This window comes from Bactrocera oleae, chromosome 5 (genome assembly GCF_042242935.1).
Source record: "Bactrocera oleae isolate idBacOlea1 chromosome 5, idBacOlea1, whole genome shotgun sequence".
NCBI lineage: Eukaryota > Metazoa > Arthropoda > Insecta > Diptera > Tephritidae > Bactrocera > Bactrocera oleae.
Window position 1 is genome coordinate 54,635,301 of NC_091539.1, and position 23,545 is coordinate 54,658,845.

Below are 23,545 nucleotides of genomic sequence, written 5' to 3' on the forward strand. Positions count from 1 at the left end.
AAGCAAAGTTTTATGAAAATAATATTTTTTTTTTGTGGGTCAACTAAATATTTACAAAACTTAAATTTTCAAAATTTCTTTCATTGATTTGTTTTGAATTTTGCATAATTGAGTTTTTTTCTCGTTCTTAACCAGTCTTGTTTATATAAATAATTTTTATTTTAAATATATAATTTTTTAGATAATGCCCTGTAGCAAGAAAAATAAAAATTTTAAAATAAATAAATAAAAAATAAAATTAATATGATTATAATATTATATAAAAAAATTATATAAATTAAAAATGTAAATAAATTATGAAATTTAAACCGAGTGTATGACACGGGCCACTGCAACCCTAGTATCTATTAAAGCAAAAAATATAGTGAGTTGTAACTTTAAATAAATGTCAATATAAGTATTGACTTGGTTAAATGAAAAATGCACAAAGTAATTTCAAATTAATATTCGTGGCGTAATTTCTTATATTTGCAATATAGAAAACTGTATTTCGAAACTTTTAATAATATGCGAAAATCGCTATGAGTTTTAAGTAAACAAGAAGTCAGCAGGAAGTGAAAACACTTTGAGAAAATTAATTCAGAACTAAATAGTAATACCAGAGATAAAGAGAAGCCCAACTCATTTCTCACTGAAATTGAGAGAGCAATTGCTAAACGTCAAAACCTACTAAACTCAGCCAACTGTCAAAGTTCAGTAGGTTTTGTTTGACGTCTAGCAATTGGAAAAAAGGGACGGCCAGATTGAAATCCTACCAAAAAAATATGTGTATAGAGAGTTTTATTGCCGCTGTTGGAGATCACTAACAAAAATTGCGAAACAATGAAAATTAAAGAAAACGCGAAAATGAAATGTATGTGATGTTTAGTGATGCCATGCTTAGTAGTACTAATTATCAATAAAAAATTAAAAAAAAAAATTTATTAATTGAGAGCTAATACGTTTATTCTTTTGACTAAGTATTGGAAGTTCAAAAATCAATTGTTTTAATATACTATAAAATCATAAAACAGAATTAAATAATTAAACGTCCAATATATTATATAATAATTTTGAGTCGCCGACATGTATGGGTGTTTTAATTTAAATGCGCAAAAATTATATTGTCCGATCTGGCTACACTGGAATAAGTTGCACATCACATTATCCCTGGTAATACGCTGGACAGTAAACCTCTAAATTGATATTTTTACTACTGACATATCGGGGTGCAAATTTTCAAATTAAAAGCTTTGGAATTAAAATTAGTCAAATATATGAATAACTTATTGTGTGGCAATACTTCTCTTCACTATTGTGAATTATTTTGTTACTTCTCTTCCATTGTGTCTTTATCCTTTATCATTCATTCCGATTTCAAATTTCAATACAGACGGTTTAAAAGCAACATAATTTCAAAATGTTTGGGATTAAAAATTAGAGTTTTTCAATTAGAATTAAAAATATATAAAATATTTTTTACATTTCATTCAAAATTCAAAACAAAAGTTGATTTACATATGTGTTTCTAACTGAAACACTGTAATTAAAAGTAATTAAGCGTAAATAAGAAAAAAAGTGTTAAACTTTTCGAAGTTTTGTTAAAAATAAACTTTACTACTAAAAAGATAACCAAAAGATTAAAATATGCAGTACGCAAGCGCAAAGTAGTATACAATTCAAAAACACAATGTTTTTTTATTTTTTTTATCCAATTTTTGGGTTTAAACTTATTTTTAAGTTTTTAACCCGGTATTTGGTTTTATAAACTGCAAATTTCTCTTTTAAATAAGTTTTTAAGCATTACATAATAAAAAAAATCTGTAAATGTGAATTCAATTGTCTTTTTAATGCATTACAGCATGCAACTTTGTAACTGGAATAAGAATTATTGCTTTGCCACTGGCACGTTTCCATTTGTTTATTATTTATCTGATAAAAGTTAACTCGTGTGAATGACTCACAGTCTGGTGACATCACAAGAGTGCTAGAGTCAGCTTAGCGATTATCAAAAATTTCAACCAACTGCATAATTTGACTAAAGATTTGGTTAGCTTGTTTTGACTTTATAAATAATATGCACAATTTAAATTTTTTGGTCTTTCATTTTGGAAAAAAGCATTCAAATCTTGTAAACTTTCAGCCTTCTAAAAATATTCAAAATAAATTAAATAAGCGACAAAAATGTAAAAGACAAAATTATAAAATATTAAATAATATTTAAGTGGTTTATATTTTTTAATAATAATATAATAAAATATAATATACATGTATCTAACTAATATTTCAGTACGCGATTTGCGATATATTATATTCTCTAAATTATATTTTTCTTGTTGTATTTCATACTCGAAAATCATTAAAATATAAAAATTAGTATTTGAAAGCAACTTTTGAAAGAACGCGAAAACCTCTATGTGACCTATAGAAACAATTAGTCAGCGCGAAGTAAGAATGCTTTAAGCGAGTAAATTCAGCATTCAGCATACCTACCAAAATTAATTTAACTCGAAATTATAAGTAATTCAGTTCAGATTTACTTTAATCATAACGAAAATACTTGAATATATTACAAATTTTGTAAGCTCAAGCTCTTAATTTCAATTAATAGTTATTTTAAGCAGTATTGTAAGCAGATTTTGATGCAAAATCATTATATTAGCTGTTTTCGATTCGCCATTTGTCTGCTCGCTAGCTTTGCGCGCTGCTCTCTTGTTAAAAAAATTACATGTAAAAGTAACCACAAAGTTATCGAGTATGAGAGAGGCTACCTCATTAAAGTGGTATGATCTGCTATTTTCAATGCTACCAAGTTTTGTTTTGCATATCAGTTTTACTACTGTATTGGTTCAAATGACAAAAGAAAGTTTATATTATGACCTTTGATATTAAAAACTTAAGACTTAAAATCAATTATAATAGAATGAACAAGAGGTCGATGCTACAGGGATTTCTCTTAGAACACCGGAACATTGTGAAACTTCTGTATAATAGATCAATAGACCCTTAAAAAATTGATAAAGCGACTCTTAAACAATTTGTTGAAACGGCTAATGTCAGTTTTGGCTATGTCTTCTGGTTCATTGGTTCAATTACAGAAATTGATATACACTTTCTAATCATATGCTCACAATGTAGTAATTTAGTATCCACTTTTGATTTAGGCATAAATTCAGTGCAAATTAGTAAAAAAATTATATAGACTGATTATAATAAAAAAACAATTTCACGAAAGCAAATTCTATCGGTTGAAATAAACTAATTTGCTATTAGCATAGAGGACCAGTATGGAATCTCGTTCTCCTATTTATTTATTTTTACGCCATTTTGTGAGTAATTTAGTTGGAAGTATTAGTAGTTTATTTTATTATCCGACAATGCATGCATTTAACAAATTCTGCCGTGAAATTCACGACTAGTTTATATGAAATTAATATACACAATTTATTCATTAATCTATATACGGACCAGGGTTGCAAATATTGCATTAAAAAATAATTAAATTAATAATTCCAAATACGAGATTAACAAAAAAAAAATTTAAACCCGCCTACCGTATTAAAAATAATATAAAAAAATTAAGTTTTCTTAATCCCAAAAACCGAATAAAAACTTTATTTTTGATTTTTAATAAATAACTACCGGATTGAAGAATAGAAAAATTTTTAATTTTCAGCATATAATTAAGAATTAAAACAAAGAATTTGCTAAGGAATGAACATATTTTCGCGTTCATTAAAATCAAAAAGCAATAATTTCAAATTTCAATCCCAAATATTTTATATTGGATTAAAAAATTAAGATTTAATTTTTAATTCCAACAACGTGTGTTCTAATTGGTTTCAAAGCAGACTGCTTTAATGTGTTGGTATCAGGGTTGCGAATTTTTTTATTCAAAAATTATGGGTTAAAAAATAAAAATTAAATTTATCCCGTTGTTGGGATTAAAAATTAAATTTTTATTATCAAAAATGGTTGTTCTTAAACACTTGTCTACAGGGCATAATTTCTAGAAGCTAAATAATTAAAAAACATTAAGTTATTTTGAGTTTGGTATGTTTTGTGTTTAGTTTTTGACAATTTTTGTGCTTTCGATTTGACGTAATAAAGCAAAGCTCAGTAGAAGTACATAGAAAGGCTTTTTTAATTGTTGGTCTCTCTAAAATAATTACAACAATTTGTTCGCCTTTTTTTTCTTTGTAAGTGTGTATACATATATTTAATATCGTGTTTGTAGTTGAAATTTGTTTTGATTGAATTTGCTTTTATTTTTTCGCTTGAAGTTAAATAAAATTGGAAATTCTTGCTATGCTTGTTGTGTAATTACGATTATTATTTGCTATAATTTATTTAGTTTGATATTATTTTTATTTATTTATTTAATTATTATATTTTAGTTTAGTTTGGCAAGATTTTTAACAAATTATTTTATGTTCATTAGTTATTATTTTTATTATAACTTTTTGTTTTCTGTTTTTAGTTGTCTTAATTGATTTTTGCACGCACTAATACTTCGATTTCATACTTGATATTCATGTGTGTGTGTTTGCATTGTTTTGTATGTATGTATAATTATTTTATTTATAATTGAATTTTAGTTGCTTTGCTTTGTGTTTTTGTTTCTTCTTATTATTATTCTCATTTATACTTAGGATATTTTGAATAAAAAAGCCATTTCTTAATTGATTTATTTTTATTACACATTTCCATTTAATTTGATGTCTAGGATTTACAATAATAATTTGAATAAGAATATAAACACGCATCATTTCATAATTGAGTTTTATTCTTGTGTGATATCATTACACAGCTTTTGTGTTTTTTTTTTAGCTTTTTTTTTGGTTTTGATTTTTGATTTTATAAATTAAACGAAAAATTTACACAAAACTTCTATATCGATATGTTGTTTTTCTAATTATGTAATTAAACTGATGCATCAAATGGCGTTTTTAGCAATTTTTTTAGAAGTTCTCTATGACTTAAAAAAAAATAAATAAATATTGCAATTGAAAAAAAAATAATATAAATATATAAAATAATAAAAGTTATAAAAACCCTTAAATATGCAAAAATTAAAATATAATAATAATAGTAATAAATTAATCAAATATATTTTTTTTAGCATTAAAACCCTAAATTTATTCGCCTAACATTTTCAAGCATTTTCACCACATTTACTTAAAAAAAAAAGCAAAATATGTATGTGCATTATCTTTACTTGCTTCCTCTTCTTATACTTGTTTGATAAGTATTTTATTTATTTTTGGCGTGGACGGTATTCAAAGCTTTTAGATAACTTCAAAATTGTTTTTTTATTTACTCTCCATTTTTTCATAATTTTTTTTTACTTTGCATATATTTTTTCTTTTTGTCCATTTCTTGTCATACTTTTTACAATAAATATTTACAAGTAAACATATGTATGTACATACATATGTGTTCTTTACACGAACAGGCAAATTATATTTATAAGCCACACTATGGAAAATATACATTGTTATTGTTTTTACAAAAGGTATTTATTAAAACAACAATAAAAATATCCAAAATATATAAACAAATATTGCATAAAGTTTGAAATAATCCAAAAATGTATAAATCTTTCAAATGATGAATCCAAAGTATTATTATTTTTTATAAAAAATATATTTTTGTAAAATTTAGTCAATTACTTTAGAGGCTGAAATGAATTATATTCCAAATAGAAGTTTCCAGTGATTAAATTTATACATACATAATTAAATGTTTCGAAGATATTTCAAACGCAATAGGACTAAAATAGACTTCTGCTTTATGTAGAAACAAGTGATCAGAAGCTAACTTATTTCGGAAATAAAAGCGTTCTTTAAGACGGCTCAGAGGGACCTTACGGATTTTAAAGTAATATTGTTTGAGAAGAATATTCAAAATATTTGGAAAAAGTATTCTTATATTACCAATGACAAAAATTGACGCTATGGTCTTAGCTACTCTTTTATATAACCTCGGTAATTTAATGAGATACTTTTGTTAAACGTTATTTATTAGTTGAAACATAATATAATATTTGTAAAATAAAGAAATTTACTACCTGTCTTTATTTGATATCCTATTTGAGCAATTTAAAAAGAGAATTGAAAAAGATCTTAGGGTAGAATCGAATATACATCTGTCAATATGGCATAGATATATTAGATGCCAGTTATAACTAAATTAAAAGAATAACGATTTGATCTCGGTTTATTTACAGAGAGGCGAGAATATGAAACTTGTGTAATTGTAGAAATGAAGCTTAGGCTCAGAATAATTCAAAATTCAAAGTTTTGAATTGAAAATAAACGAAAAAGAGTATAACCCTATACAAAAAGAGAATTTTCCGATAATGAGCGCGAAAAGCGTCCGTGTGTGAACGCACTCAAACTTATGTATCTTGTAGAGCCTAGAATACATACAACTGTCTCGGCTCAGCGTTATTTTACTCTCTGCGAATTATACATTTAATCCAGATGAAGTTCCAGTTTTAGTTCATCTCATTAATGTCTGTTTAAACAGCGAATTGATTTGCTTACCAGAAGTCTAAATAACTTAAGCTTAAAAGCAACGAAGTATATATATCCTATGAAACTTTATTTATGTAGGGTAAGACTTTAGAACAATTGAAGCATTAACGAATCAAAAAAAATTATGGAACTTATTTTTGTTTGTGAACGAAAAAAAAAACTTAATGAAAACAAAAGTTTTTATGATATTCTTAGAGCAAACTCTAAAAATAGTTCAGCAGCTACAAATACATATATTTTTTTGATATTTTTTTAACTAAATTTACAGCATGAACACAAATATTTATTAGGCAGCATCTAAATGGATGCAATCATTGTTATACATACATACATACACAATATAATAGTGGAAGAGTTACATAAGAGTTTCGGGTAATGCTATACACTCATACATATACACTACGCATACTAATTTAATTATATTCTTGGAAGATTTTAATATATTTTTGCTAAAATTCAACAATAAACACATTTACTAAGTACTGAGTACTAAACTACTTTACGAAATGTTAAAGACAAATAAGAGACAAGTCAAAACTAAAAAAAAGGATTTATAATCAACATATGTTGGCTATAATTGTAGTAGTTTTATAATTTACAAGTTTACTGATACTTTATTTATTAATTTTTTAATAGCGTTTGTTGCAGTTGACTATTAGTTTTGTATTGCAGTAATTTATTGTTTTTGTATTTACAAAAGAAGATTTCATTATTGTGGCATTGAAATTGACGCTTTTGCGCTTTGTGTTTTTTGTTTTTGTTTCGACAATTTATCTATTTATTAGGCTTTGTTACTTTATTTTGATTCTATATTTTATTATTTGTTGTTGTATGTACGAGTACGAGCAGTTTGTTTGTATTTCATTGTATTTTTTATTTATATTTTAAACATAACGGCAGTTTTATTGATTAATTTATCGTACTTATGGCTGTATGCATGAATTTGTGTGCGGTATATGTGTGTGAGTGTGTGGGTAACTGACTGAAATGCGTTATATTATAGTTAATAACTTTTGTTGAGAGAAAATATATTTTAGAAAACATACAAACATTATTTGGAGCTTCGAGATTTATAGATAATAATAATTTGAAACAAAAAGAATAGTAAAACAAGAAAAAACAAAACTTCGACTGCAACAAAGCTATAATACCCTTTACAGATGAATTTCTTATATCATAAAAGGGTATTAAAAGATCTTCTGATGATTCTGATTTTGATCGTTCAGTTTGTACGGCAGCTATACGCTATAGTAGACCGATCTGAACTATTTCTTCGGAGATTGTAGCAATGCCTTGAATAATAATCTTTGCTAAATATCTTGAAGATACCTCGTCAAATGAAAAATTTTTCTATACAAACACTTGATTGCGATCGTTCTGTTTGTATGGCACCTATAAGCTATAATGGTGCGATCTGAGCGTTATGTTCCGAGATTGTAGCGCTGCCTTGAGTTTCGAAGATATCTTGTCAACTAAAAGAGTTTTCAATACAAGGACGTGAGTTTGATCGGTCAGACATATGGCAGCAATATGCTATAATATCCAATTTGCAAAATTTCTTCGGAGATAGTAGCGTTGTTTCAGACAATAATCTTTGTAAAATTTTTTAAAGATTTGTCGTCAAATAAAAAAGGTTTTTATACAAGAACTTGATTTTGATCGGTAAGTTTGTATGGCAGCTACTATATCCTATATATATGAACAGTTTCTTGGCGAAAAAAAACAGATCAATATCTCAAAAACTGAGGGGCAAGTTCGCGTATATATGTACATATAGACAGATATGGCTAAATCGACTTAGCACGCGACGCTGATATTTTATATAAACATATGTATACATTTTATGGTTCCTCTGACGTTTTCTTCTGGGTGTTACAAACTTCGTGGCAAACTTAATATAACCTGTTGAGGTATAAAAAGAGTGGTAACAAAAGAAGTGGAGTTTTCGAAAATTTATTTTAAAAAAAATATACTAATTTTTAAAGAGAAATATGTTAGAAGTACATTTCGTGTGCGCCATAAACTTCTATTTGTTGTTCATTCTCACAAACGCGAAATTTACTTTAAAAAAATTCTTTTAACACCATTTTATGGTGAAAATACTTTATATTTGAGACAAAAGATGATCTAAAAATTTACTAAATTTTTGTATGCACTCTGGAGTACTTTGACAATTCACTAACGCGTAATGTACACTGAACGCATTTAAAATGTTATAACGGACTCAGAATTTCTTAAACACCTCAGTAGCTTCCTCTTGCTGAACACTTGTGAATTTAAGCCATTTTATAACACTGTTGCCAATTTTCTTTTCTTTCTCTTCGGCCCTAAGCTTAAGTAAAACACTTTAGGTTATTGTTGGCTAATGCTTTGGTTGCAATATGCCTATAAAGCTAGTCATTCTTATAATTACAATACATGATCGTATTAAAATAAACTTTATGCTAGCGAGTCATATATTCGTTCGGCATCTGTATTGGCATAATGTAAACTAGGCATTAACAACAGCTGAGATTTATTTCATAATACAGCCCTTTTTTGAGCTTATTAAGCAATATTAAGCAGCACTCTGCACAACTGTTTGTATGTTTTCAATATTTTCTTCTTTTTTATTTAAAAATGATTCAATAAAAACTAAAAACAATAAATTTTACTAAAACAAATATTAACTTAAATAGTTTTATGGCTTTATCTCGATGAGTTTCGCTATACATATTGTTTTTAGTTTGATTTGTTTTACTAATATCGCCGCTAATACACAAAAAAATTAAATCTATAATAGTTTGTTCCCATTTAATAATTTCTCGTTATGTTTTGGTTTTTATAATTCTTACACTGCTTGTTGGTTTGCATTTTAGTTAAATTTTCTGTAGCTAAATATGATATTTTCTAAATGTGTTCTAAAAAAATTATTCGCTTTTTGTATTTTCATTGCTAACAATGAGCTAACTTTGGGTTTTGGTTGTTTCTTATTCTTTTTTTTTGTGGTTTCTTCACTTATTTTCAGTTTATACTTTTTGCAACATTTGCTTACTCATCAACCGCAGTGATTCTTCATTTTGCACTGAAGCGGTTTTAGACCGCTTTCGATGACGTTTCTGGCATCCAACGCAGCTTTTCACGTTGCCAATTGAGGCCGTTTTCCAAGTGTTTTACTGGTTGGTTAAAAAACATTTTTTTAGTAAGAAGTTTGAAGTAAGAAAAGTTTGTTTATAAATTTGGTGGATGTTATTTGAAATGCTGAATTATTAAAATGAATGAATGTGTTTAGTTTGAACTGGAACTGTAAATGATGAGCGTTTTAACCTGAGATTAATTCATTTGTCTTCTCATCGTTGGACAAACTAAATCTCCTATAGTGGTATGTTTTCTATTTGGTATGAATGTAGCCTACTAAGAAAGTAAGCCCAGAGCTTTTTCATCATAGATATGAAAAGATATGGAGGCTAGTGAAAATTTGCGACTTGAAAATTGACCAAAGTCACGACACATTAAAGACTTGGTTAACTAAAAGAAAAAAAAAATTTTTCTGTAAATAAATATTATTCTATAAAAGTCAAGGGTTCTGAAGTTTATTAATAGTGTGAGCTGTGCGATATAGAGCGAAATTCCTCATTTAATTTCTTTGCCGGCTTGCAAGCCTTCAAGAACAAATCTTATTAAGGGAATCTGATTTTATGTGCATTTTAATAATTTTTTAATGTTCGTCTTCGTAAAATATCCTGGACTTTATATGCCGTAGATTACCAATACATATAGGCAGTAAAGGAGAAGGGTAATCAGGGAAAATTCCTCCCGTGCTCTGAAAACATTTTTTGCAGATTTCCTTCTTCTAGAATTCATCACAATCATCCCCGTGCCTCGTTTTTCTCTCTACGGCCCTGCATGTAGGTACTGTTCCGATGAATAAGATATAGTACACTCAAAAAACCGAGAGGCTGCACTACCGATCAAATTAAACATGGATATGCCACCTAATGGATTCAAAACATACATAGGTATGGTGAAAAAATTTGAAATTAATCCCTCTTAAAGCTATATATAAAAAAGAGACTTTAAAGTCTAAAGTTTTAGAGCTATACTTCATCTGTTTTATGGCAAATTTCAGTAACTAAATTATAAACCAGCTAAAGTGCTCCGAAGTTTACTGGAATTAGTGGATTTAAGGCCAAACTTTTAAGTGAAAAACTATTTTTGTATAAGGCTTTCGGATTCGGAAACCTTAAACATTTTGTTTTATTTTACAAATTTAGAAAGCTAGTTGTAAGTTCAATAATTTTTATATCCCTTCACCCTAAACGAGTGTTTCTAAAGCAATTATGGATAATATATGTATGATATGATAGTATTGCTGCATTTGATTTTAGCGTTTTGATTTATATAAATATTCTGTAATATTTCCAAGTATTGCACTTACCCAGTAGTCAGACGTCAGTTTCAATGCTGACGGCCATGGCACTATTGTGACGCAGTTGCAGTGTATTTGTTTGGCCACGCAAGCCATTCTGTTGTTGTTGCAATTGTAATTGTTGCTTTTCGAATGATTGCTGTGCTCGCAAAAATGGAGCTAAATGTCGGCCAGGATGATCAGTCAAACCTGATGTAGCATCGATGCCATCATCTAAATCCATTATATCAGATGATGATTCGGACATAGAAGACTTCTTCATATGTTGGCCTGCAAGTGAATAAGGTGGATGAGAATTTATATATTACGGTTGGAGAGCAAAAGAAAGAAATTAATTTATGTATATATTTTATCAAGATTTTAGAATTAATATAATTGTCAATAGACTCACCCAATGCACCAGGTAAATATGAACAACTTGTGACGTGATTGAAATTTTGACTCTGCATCTCTTCCTGATCGGTTTCGCGATGATAGAAGTAATTGAAATTGCTGACGATTACAGGGACGGGCAGTGCGATGGTCAATACACCAGCGATCACACACAGCGAACCGACAATTTTGCCCCAGAACCCGACGGGACTGTTTCAAGAGTTGAGTTGTGTTGAAAATTTAATTTTTTCGTTTCATCGATTTTTTTTTTATAATTATTATTTATTTGTTTGGTTTATTAATTTTATATTTTATTGTTTTTTATTATTTATTTATTCATTATTATTAATTTTATTTCATTGGAAGAGGTTGAGAGAGCAAAATTTATATTAGAAACTCAAATTGATTCTTTTTGGTTAGTTAGAGAAAGGTTTTTGCCTAGTATAATACGCTAAATTGAGAGTAAAGTTTTTAGACACTGATTTTCGTAACTTAGAAGAGTAACTGTTAAAGCAAAATGAATTTTACGCTAATAACACGTGAGCAAGTGAGATACTACAAACTTTTACGTTTACTAAATTTGATTGGGGTATGAATATGGAAATGAGAGAGAACGTGTTTCAATATATGTTTGAATGATATAGATGGAAAAGAAAGAGAGCGAGATAGGTAGTTAGAGTAGAGAGCGACAAATGAGTATACGAATGAATTCTACATGAGTATATTTACGATTTAAGCGTATGATAAATGAGTACGACGAGTATTGTATATGTTGGAAATGAGCATGTTTTAGACTGAGCATTGTACCTACGTATATTTGAGTAAGTTGATGGCTTGGCACTACTTCGGAAATGCATATAGTTAACACCAGCGATAACGGTAAAATCGTATAGGTAAATGTTTGTACTAAGTTGTATGAGTGGCAGGCGGCGTAGAGCGCGTCAAATAGGTTTTCAACAACAATTATTATGAGTATGAGCGCATACAAAAATTATTTTTTAAGGTTATGTGAACTCAATTTTAATTGTTTATATTATATTTATGTTATGTGAGTTTTTTGGGTTGTTAAAGTGGAAGTCTAATATGGCTACATAGAAATGATATTTTTTTTTCAAATATACAAGTATTTTAAAAAATGTTAACACTTACATACACATTTTGCGTTTATTTAAGGGTTAACTAAATTTTAGTGTAGCGCTTGTTGACCATCACAGCAGTTTTTGTTGTTGTATTTAATAACTTGTTTTTATAAAAATTATTATTATTACAGTTACTGTTTGTTTTGTTAGTGCATAAAAATACGCAACGTGCTTAACTCTTCTGAATATTTTTCATTAATTAATGTAATTAATAAGAAAATTGCACGCAAATTACTGAATCATAACATGCAAATAGTATAGTCAGTAAGGAAGAAAATTCTAACAAAGAAATACTTGTTTTTTTTATCATAAAAATGGAAATAGAAATAAGAAAATACACCAAAATAATAGAACATATAATTGAAAATTGTGATTTACATATAAAAAATGTCTAACGGAAGAAGAAGAAAGTAAAGTAAGAGAATTAAAGAAATCAAGAAATACAATACATTTAATGGGCAATGTAATCATTGTGAAGACAATAATCATACACAGACACACATCAAGAAGTAGTAGTTATTTAGAAGGAAAATAATTTCATATTTGCAAGTTGCGAAAAATTGAACGATTGCGCAATTTTTCCAGACAACAAACAACAAAACAATATGTTGATAATTTACTTTACTTACCACATTCACACATTTACGTATTTACAATTTACGATTTCATGAAATCTGGCAATCAACCACATAACTTACGCTACGGATTTAAAACTAAAGTACTCATTACACTAAAATTTACAGCACTCGTATATAGGTACTATATATTAGAAAAAAATTATAAGTTAGAAAATTTTTTGTTTTTTCAATAATGATAATAATACACTATACTATACTAGAGCTTTAAATAAGTAGAAATACTTGAACTTGAAAAGCTCATAATTGAAGAGCAAGCTATAAGCTCAAAAAATTAAACCAAAAAAAATTGAGTTTTCGGCATTAACATATTTAATGAGAAGTCGAAAGCTTACGAAGATTATTGCTTTCTTCAAGAAGTGACTAATCATTTCTTTACTTAAGTAAAAAAAAATCGCCTTTAGAAAAACTTTCATTACGCCACAACTTCGTATTTGAAATTTAACTTGAAATTATCATATATTTTATATCTGATGAAGCGCAGTTTATTTGCACATATGTTTTCGAAAGATTTGAAAAATTTTGTGCGATTTAAATCACAAATTATCCATTTAAAATGTTTCATGGAAAAAAAGGAAACTTTAGGGGTTGTTCTAGTCTACAGGCATGAGTTTCAGGTAACTTTTGAAGTGTCGTAAAAGAAAGGCAATTAATATTTTATCATCCATTTTTTTTTATTTTTTATCATGTAGAATACATTTTTTTATTTTTTATTAAATAAAAAAAGTTAAAAATGTCAAAAATTAGCAAGTTAAAGTGGGGGGTCTTAAAAAATTGGCAAGAAACCACGATTTCAGCTTTTTCAGCAATCTGAAACCAAAAAAAACAAAAATTAATCACTAATCATTTCGTAATGCCTGGTTCTACGTAAAAGTTGAAAGCAATTTTTTCACGAAAACTATTTTTGTACCATTTTTTTACTGTTCGAACTTTTTAAAAGTAGTAAAAATTAAAATTGGGTGATATGCATAGTTCCAGACATAGACAAGTCTGTAAAGAAGACTCTCTAAGAATTGCAGGTAAATTAGAACCTGAGAAATCTTGGCTATCGTTTAGAAAATAGCAGTTTTGAGAAAAACGAAAAAACGCGTTTAAAGTTGTGTCAGCAAAATAAATATATCTATGAAAATAATTTGTATTTTAAAAAACTATCTTGTATACATGTTCCTAAATATGGAAAACTTTGAAAAAATTGACTTTTTTTATTTCTAGACCAGAATACCCCCTTAAATTTTATATATGAAAGCTTCACGTGAGCTTTTTCTACATAGCATGAGCTTTGAATTATCAGGTATCAATGAAATTTTATAATACATATTTAATTTCGAATTGTGATACGTAAAAAAAATGGTTTCGCATTTTCAATTTAGCGTATCAATGCAAAGGTTTTACATTTTTTTTTAATTTCTAATAATATATTTTAAAATTCCCGCCATCGTTTTTAAATATAGGTAATTGAGTGAGAATTATTTCTCCGAGAAATGAGCGGGGGTGCGAAAGACTTTACAAAAGCTAATAAAGATTAAAATTTTTAGTCTACAAAAAGATGGTAATGATAGCAAGTACGAATCCATTACGCTACTGAGAGGGTAAATGAAAATATTGAGCATATTTTTACATACTTTTTAAAATTTTGTACAACTTTTTACAATTTTTGCAACTATCATCTAAACTGTCTCTAGTTACGAGCAATTTATTACATTTTAATTAATTATTTACAGATTTCGCTTATTATAGAATATTTAGAGTTAATCGAATGGTCATCCCGATTTGGCCAGGACAGTCTGGATTCCGAGTTAAGCGTTCCGGCCGTCCCGGGCTTAGAAATTAAAAAAAAAATTAATTGAATAAAATTGTGTTGCTCTCTCACCTATTATATTTCGCGATTTTCAGTGAATTATAATATGGAAAAAATCAATGATTAAAAAAAAAACGGTCTTGGTTTTTACCGAAACAAATTTTAATTTGATGACCATAATTTAGAGAAATTTAGATGACCATAATTTTGAGAATCCGAAATTTTGGAATTTATGAAATGGTTATTTATAACCGGAAACCAAGTTGTGTTGCTTTTATTGATAGTGGAACACTAAGAAGAATTTGTAATTCTACCATAAAGAAATATTGGGATGACGAAAAAGGATATACCATATATGTGTGTTATATGTCTTGACACTGTATATTACTTGAGTTTCGCTAAAACGCATTTGTCGGAAAATATATTGCATAAAGCTACGTCTAATTAGCTGACGGACTGGAGCTTTGTGCAGCTTTATAGCTTAGAGGTTAGGTAAGAGCCGTGAAGCGAAAGTGGCTTGGAAATTTTCAATATACTCATTAAACATTGCATTAAAGTGCACTAGATTGAATCTCAATTAAATGGCAGACCTTTTTTTATCTAACTATTTGATTGATTGACTGATTGATATATTTTTGTGTAATTAGAAAAAATATAATTAAATTACATTAAAATAAATTAACGCTAAATTTTTAATAAAATATATTTATGAAAAACAGCACTGCATTAATTTTTTCTCATAATTTTATTACTTTTCTGCTTTTATTTTTTATTTTTTTTTGTCTTTCTATTTTTTGTTTTGTTAAACTATTTATCGGCGCTTTGTATTTTTTTAAATAATTTTTTGCTCTATATTATGTTGTTTTTTTCTTTACTAATTATCAATAATTATTTCATATAGTAATAATCATAATAATAATAATAATGCATCAGTAATAATAAGAATAATAGAGGAATATGCTTCTTGTTTGTATTTTGTTTATTAATTATTTATCAATTTATAATTTTTGTATTTTCTTTTTGCTTTGGTTTCTATGAAATGTTCATATTTTTAATATAATTTTTCGCTAAATTAATATTTTTGTGTTTTTTTTTTTATTATTTATTTATGCTTTAACATCTCGAATTACGCAGCGTTTTTGTGTTTTTCTTAATTTTTATTTATTTTTTCGTATTGTTATTGTTAATTGATTTTCAGTTATAATTTAATTAATTGTTCATAACGTTTATAAAACATTTTAATGCTTAACAACTTTGTTTAATTTTTTTTTAATTTTCATTTACTTAGTATTTGTTTTTTTTGTTTAATTTTAAGTATTTCTTTGTATTTTTCAAGCATAATTAAGTAATAATCGTAATTGAAAATTAAAAATTATTAATTATTAATGTATTGGTTTGTGTTTTTGTTTTATTAATTTTTGACATATTTCCTGCTAATAATTAAATTTTTGTTCTTAATTTTGCTTGTGTGTGTACGTTTAGAATTTAAAGTATTACTGGCGTTTATTATTTTGTTTGAACTGCATTTTTTTGTTTTCTATTTTAATTTTCAATTGTTAGCGTATTACGTTGCTTGTTCTTTCGTATTTAAAGTTATCAGGCTGGCGCAATTTATTTTTATTAATTTTTTTGTTAAATAATTTTTTTTTGTTTATTATTTGTTCAAATATTTCTATTTATACTCTATGTGGCAAATTGCGTTCAAGGTAGCTTACGAGTATTTATTTATATAATTATGTATGTTGCATTTGGTTCGCTAACTAATAATATTTAACAAAGGATAATGCATATTATTTACTTACAATTTCTTTATTTAATATCGTTTTCAATTTTACATATATATAATAATATTGTTTAATGCTAATTTTTTTATATTTCTCAATTTTATATTTTTAGTTTTTTAATTAGCAATTCGCGTCTCAGACGCTTTAGTTTAAGCTAACTTAAGTTGGATTTCAGAAATATTCGTAAAGCAATGCTTCTAAATTCAATTTCTGGGTACACAGCTTTTATATACGTCAACAATTTTTCAGAGAAAAAATCAATTCAAAAACTAAAAACTAAAAAAATTTCAAATAAATATTTTTTAAATAAAAAACAAAAATCAGTAACTACATTCCGACATTGGATATTTGCTTTGTAATGGCATGACTTTATTTATACAACAAGTTTGAAATCGACCGTATCAGAATTATAAAAAAAACTTAAGTATATTTAAGCAGGTTTTTAGGTGCAATTAATAATTTTATTTTATTTATAATTAATATTACTCAACTTAAAAATTTGTATTTTTACCAACAAATTAGCGAAACTGCTATTTTAATAAATTACTGTCACATACGCGCACGCAAACCTTTCTAAAGTCGACTTAAGCCATTCTTATATTTTCAGTTTTGAAAAAAAAAAGTTCTGAAAATTTCAATACCATTTTATGCTTTAATCTGCAATTCTATTTCTGCAAACCAATGCTAGTTTATAGTCACTGTAAAACATTATGAAAAAGAAAATAACTTCAGCACATAAGTTTTTAATAATATAATGCTTTATGCTATTTTAATTAGTAATTTTAATATATATATATGTAATTTTTCTATTTCCAGTCTTTTTATCAAAAGAAATATTGGTATTTTGAATTTTTGTTATAGATATTTCTTTCGCTTCTGCTTTGCTATTTTCTTCTCCCGCAAGCTTATTAAATTAACTAATGCAGTTTTTTAGGCATAAAAGTGGAAAAAGTCAGTTTTTATTTCGTGAGAAATATTTCAACTTGATGGATTGCATTACGAAGCTTTTAGAAAGCTCAAATATAATGCAGGTGTAGAGACAGAGGCGAGAGAGATCGAGAGAGAAAGTGAAAGACCTGGTTGTAGACAATTCGATCGATTTCATTGATAATATTATTAGCGATATGTTTAATTCATTTAGTCAAACAATAATAACCTAACTATTATTAAAAAAAAATTAAAATACTAATTTTATTATTTTTCACTAATTTCAATAATATTCGTTAAAAACTACAAGGGGTTCTAAAATTTGAAAAAAATATATACTAACTAATTCAAAATGGGAAATAAGTTAAAAACTATAAAATTAAAAAATTTTCAAATAAACATTCGTGCTTTCAAGTATCTACAAGAAATAGATGAGAATCCAAGTGTCATACACGGCACGACAATAGCGCTCATTAAAAGTTTTATGCTATGAACACAGCGAAAGCAACGGGCTACCGGTAACAGCTACTTTACTAGAATGAAGACAGTAGCTACATCTACCTGTCATATTTTCCCTATACACGATGCAATTTTGTATTGATAAATTTAAGTTAAAAGACAAAACTCCAAATTAAAGCGGAAATAGGTGATAGTCGTTTCCACTTGTCAATATATCTTATCTGTCTATGCTGAACGTATAAGTAACTTTGACACTAATCTTTGACTTAAGAGATAAAATAAGAGCAGCAGCATATGTAAGGTACAATTTCGAGAGATGAGTGGATACACTATTGTATAATGTGTGCTTTAGAACCGTTTAAGTTCGAAGCGTGGCTTGCAAGTTGTTAGTAAAAGATGCCAGTCTCAGAAGTTAGAGAATTTTGGGTTATTACATTAGATAACGGAATTTATTAGGAAGCTACATTCTAGTTTGGTTGGAGAACTAACGTTTACTCTATTTGCAAACGGTATTGCCAAAAGCTCAAAAAGTTGTTTATTGATGAAAAGCATAATGCACCAGACAAAATATTGAACATTTTTAGCGAAAATATCGTTGGAAAATCATTTTTTTTGACTAATCGATTCTTTTTTTTACCATTTATATAGGTGGATCTAGCACCTTGATATAAAAAATATTTCGGCCAACTAAAATAGAGTTCGGAGAATGCAGTAAAAGAGAGGGTGCGAACTAAAGTCGTTGTTATATATGTATAATTTCGAAATCATTCAAAATTTAAGAAAACATTTTTATCTTTACAGACAACGATTTCTATTAAATAATCAAAATTATATACAAAGTACCATATAAAATGAAGGTAATAAACAGAGATTATTACAAAAACAAAAAAAAAAATTTAGATTATATAAATAGTTTTTGAAAGTTTTCAGGCAAATTTCGCCACTACCGCTTAATCATTTTGCTTGCGACGGCGTTGCCAACTTCGCTTACTCACTTCGTACGTATATTAAATAGGTACATATGCCTAACGTTTAACGTTCTACGTACTAATACATATGCATGTCTGAATGGTTTATATGTATGCGCATAATGTGCTGTACTACATACACAAAAACTTTAAAGTTTGTTGCAATGTTCTAACTGCGACTGGAGTGCAGGGTATTTTTAATCATAATCAGGACGTTTAAATGGAAAAATACAAACTATGCCCGAATTTGTGGAAATTCTTCATTTACATATAATATATATATATATATCTATATTAACTAATTTCAATTTTCAACTTTAGACACTAAAAAATTTAATTTTACTAAGCGTTTCTTGCATTTTTAATTATATTATATTAGTATACTTATGAACGTCGTTTTCAATAATTATTATTAATATTATATATTCTCAACTGATATGTTTAAAGAGTAACTAAATTAATCAAAAGATCACTCAAACTACTACTAATATCTAAACTTTTTTAAACTAAATACAAAGTAAGTATGTTTTGGGTAGTTTGAGGGTAGCTATTTAGCTATGTTTCTTTTACACATAACCAAAAATTTTGGACGGCAATGAATTGAAATAAATATTATTATAAATATTCAATGTGCAGCTACATAAAGAAAATTATACAAATTAAATGAGTAAAAAATACAAACTTAAAAGCTTTTATTAGCTGCTGAGGGCAAGGCAATCATGTAATTCGCAGATATACAAAATATAAATAATAATACCAATTGATAAGTGATTTGAAATGTTGCAAACAAAGCTTCCATTAATGAAATTAGCAAACATTTGAGAAATTTATACAAAAATTTTGCGCCAAATTTGAAACAAAATTTTTTAGTAGTTGATTTATAAAATAATAAAATATTAAATATTATGCATTTACATATAATATAATTAAATATTGCAATTATAAAACAAATGTTGCTAGCAGTACGTTTCGAATGTAATTGTTGTAAGTTTGTACAATGTTGCTAGGCCATATAAAAAAGATATGGATATGTATACAAGTACAAGTATATTTGAACATAAAAGTGGCTATTCATTGTTGACAAACAGTAATAAGTTTCCGCATCATAGTGCTTAGCAAAATGTTGTGCAATAAAACCTATAGTTAGTACATATATATAGCTAACTCGCAGCTCATACTTGTACAATGCACATAGAAACATAGAATTTTAAAGGCGAATCAAGAGTTTTAGTAGCCACTTTGATTACTACAAATAAAAAGGTTGTCATTATCAACATAAATGTTGCGAAACATAATCCTGCAACATTTAGAAACAAGTTCTGCAACATTACAAGAGTTTACATTACAGTTTTTACAGCGTAGTCGCATTTCATTATTTTTGGCAATGTAATATAAATGTTGCGCAACATATTCTTGCAACATTTTACGAAAAAATTCTTGCAACTTTATTTTGAGTTTACATCTGAACAGCGTAGTCGTCTTTAATTATTTTCGACAATATCAACACAAATGTTGTGCAACATATTCTTGCAACATTTTACGAAAAAATTCTTGCAACTTTGTTTTGAGTTTACATCTGAACAGCGTAGTCGTCTTTAATTATTTTCGACAATATCAACACAAATGTTGTGCAACATACTCTTGCAACATTTTTAAATTAGATTTGTGTAGTCAGCTGGATGACGGTAATTTTCGGAAATATTTAATGTTTTAGAAAATATCAACATCAATGTAAATATATGAAGTATATTTGCATATATTAGAACATTATATATAGTCGCTTTTAATTTTTTTTTTTTGATAATATCAACATACTTGTACAAATAATTATTTAGAAAATCTGCAAAAATAAGAAAATAAATAAACAAAGCAATATTTTGAGAAATTTTGTTTTAAAAAAAAAGCGGTTATTCTTTGATTGTGTTAGAAAGATGATAATGAAAATGTATTAGGCGAGAATTACATATTTTTTCAATTTCTTGCATTTGCTTAAGCCTTCGAGAAATTGTATTAACTACTATCTAAAAATAGTCTATAAAGAGTATAATAATAGTTCCTATTTTATTTTACTCTTTATAAATTATTTAAAAAAAAAAAAAAAAATTAAATAAAAATAAATGCACAATATATTTTACAACAAATAACCGCTTAATAAATGTAAAAAAATTATAAGATAAATAAAAAAAGTAGAAAAATTAAAAAAAAAATGACATTAAAAATATAAATAAATTACTAAAAATATTACATACAATTATTTGTAAAAATTAACAAAAAATCACTACTTAAATAACACTCTTAAGCTTTGAAAAATGGAATAAAAACTCAAAGTATGTATGTGTATGTGATAGTTCACAATTTATTTAAACATTATTGCTCTATGCTATTTTTCAACCTTTTTTTTCGTTGGTAAAAAAAATTAAATAATAATCAACAGCTGGAAATACATACATACGTATAAAAGATGATGAAAAAACAAAAACCAACAAATAATATGCTATTTATTGTAATTAATAAATAATGCAATAAATAATATTTCAGCAATTATTATTTTTATTTAAAATTCAATTGAAATTCTTCAAATTTTTTACACTAACTTTGCACTAAGCCACTAGCTAGCTCAATTAATTTATTAATTAAATGTACAAAAATTTACACAATTCCAAGAACCTAGTACAACTTAAATTAATTACGTACGTTTACACTAAGAACTAAACTAGACTAAGTTTAATTAACTTTTTACAATTTTTTACGTTTTTGCTAATTTTTTTTATTATCAATATTAAATTTTAAATGAAATTCACATGTTTTTGTTTTGTTTGTTTCATTTCATAAATAAATTTTTATTCTTCATTCTTTCTTATTTGCATTCAATATATTACATTTGTATGGCGTAAATTAATTTAATTTAATTTCTTACTCACATTTGTTTTTGTTTACCTCTTAACTATTTACAATACATATCTAACAATTTTTACACGTTCACACAATTAAATTTCATTACATTTTCCATTACTTTTTTAATTATTTGTTGTTGTTTTTTAGTTTTTTTTTGGGTTTTTGTTTTGTTTTTGGTACACATAAGAAAAATTTTCAACTTCACATCGCAACTTATTTTGTTTTACTTTAAATTATTACTTTTAATTTTAATATTTCGCTAATTACTCATTTAATTAGTTTTGTTATATGTTTATAATTATATTTTTGAACACATTTATTCCAAATTTAAACATTTAGTTAAGCTTTGTTTGTTGCATAACTCGCTCAAGAGACATACTATCGAACAACAAATGAATGCAGTTAGGGTGAGGGGAGGAAGTAGAGGGGCGACGCATTTGCTGCGGATTGAGGAAGATAAAGGAGAACAAGGAAGTCAATTTTAGTAAATGACTAGTTTGAACAGTTTTAGCTGATCAAAATTTTTTCAAGTATTTTTATTCACAAAATTCGGTGCCTAACCTCAATTTTCTCATTTCAGCTTAAACTTCAGTATGCGTTTGAACTAATTTTGTGATATGCAGAATTTTAGCAGCAGCCCACGTATTTAGTGGAAATATAATCGAATTACGCACTAAAAGCTGTCTGTATGCCTAATATTCACTGTTTGTAAACTAACTGTCACGTGTTTGCTTTTCAAACTGTTTTGAGAGCCTTACATATCCTGCTCAGAGTATTTCTTACTATCTCTAATAAAACTGTTTTATTACATTTGTACAAAGTGTTTGTGTTTGTTTTTGTTAAGCGTTGATAGTTATTATTTTTATTAATTTGTAATTTTAAATATTGTTTTATCATAATAACAGCTGTAAATATTTACAGCAAGTCGTTGGAGATTAAGTAAGGGCTATTACTGAACGAGTAGCGAGTTGGCTGAATAGAGGTTAAAGTACAAAATTAAAATTATTGTTTTAAACGATGTTTAAAAACTGCCAAAAATAGTAGTAGTAGTAGCACCTAAGAAAAAGAGTCCCAAATCTGCTTAAAATTGCAAATCATTGTATAAACTATGAAACTTGATTAGGTATCGCAAAATGTGATTTTCTTACTAAAAGCTCTAAAGAAACTTATACAATTCTGAGCGAAAAATAAACGTGAGCTTTAAGATACGAGCGTAATGGGTTGACAGAGAGAGCTATAAAGACGAAAGTACATACATATGTATCATATGCCATATCATATTAAGATTGGTATAACAAAAAAGCTTACATAATTTTGAGACATGTGATTTACGAACTCAGAGTTATAAAAAGTTAGATAATAATTGATAGAAAATTAGATCTGCTAACGATCTATATCTTAGCAAATCTATATCTTAAAAAAAAATTACAATGTTCCTAGTAGAGTTTTGCATTATTTGAACATCTCACCACATGAAGTTAAATCAGTAAGGATATCCATACCACTTTGTTAGCTGAGTTTCTCTTACCGATTTTAAAAGCGATTGAAATATGAAGCTGCTTTTCGCGAGATATGGAATTTCGTGAGAACTTTTCTAACCATAAATACACCCCGAGCTTTGACGCAGTACTCCGATTAGAAA

At 27.0% G+C, this 23,545-nt stretch overlaps 1 protein-coding gene and 1 long non-coding RNA gene across 4 annotated transcripts in view; one reads left to right on the forward strand and one right to left on the reverse strand.

Annotated features, from left to right (window-relative positions):
* Window positions 1-4,653: 4,653 nt before the first annotated feature.
* The window catches only part of Sh (Potassium voltage-gated channel protein Shaker), a 392,327-nt gene continuing 373,435 nt past the window's right edge, over window positions 4,654-23,545 (reverse strand). Inside the window, exons 10-12 of the mRNA XM_036376281.2 lie at window positions 11,318-11,508; window positions 10,936-11,196; window positions 4,654-9,673 (exon numbers count right to left, since the gene is read on the reverse strand). Coding sequence (XP_036232174.1) covers window positions 10,943-11,196; window positions 11,318-11,508 — 445 coding nt within the window. The 3' untranslated portion in view covers window positions 4,654-9,673; window positions 10,936-10,942. The remainder of the gene's footprint in view (window positions 9,674-10,935; window positions 11,197-11,317; window positions 11,509-23,545) is intronic.
* LOC118683486 (uncharacterized) lies at window positions 15,159-19,653 on the forward strand. Of its 3 annotated transcripts, none has more exons than XR_004979310.2 (4): window positions 15,159-15,362; window positions 18,689-18,763; window positions 18,842-18,897; window positions 18,964-19,653. It is a non-coding gene; the product is annotated as an uncharacterized lncRNA (long non-coding RNA). The 3 variants fall into 3 exon arrangements; XR_004979311.2 differs by having other exon boundaries at window positions 18,971-19,653; XR_011396758.1 differs by having other exon boundaries at window positions 15,159-15,357.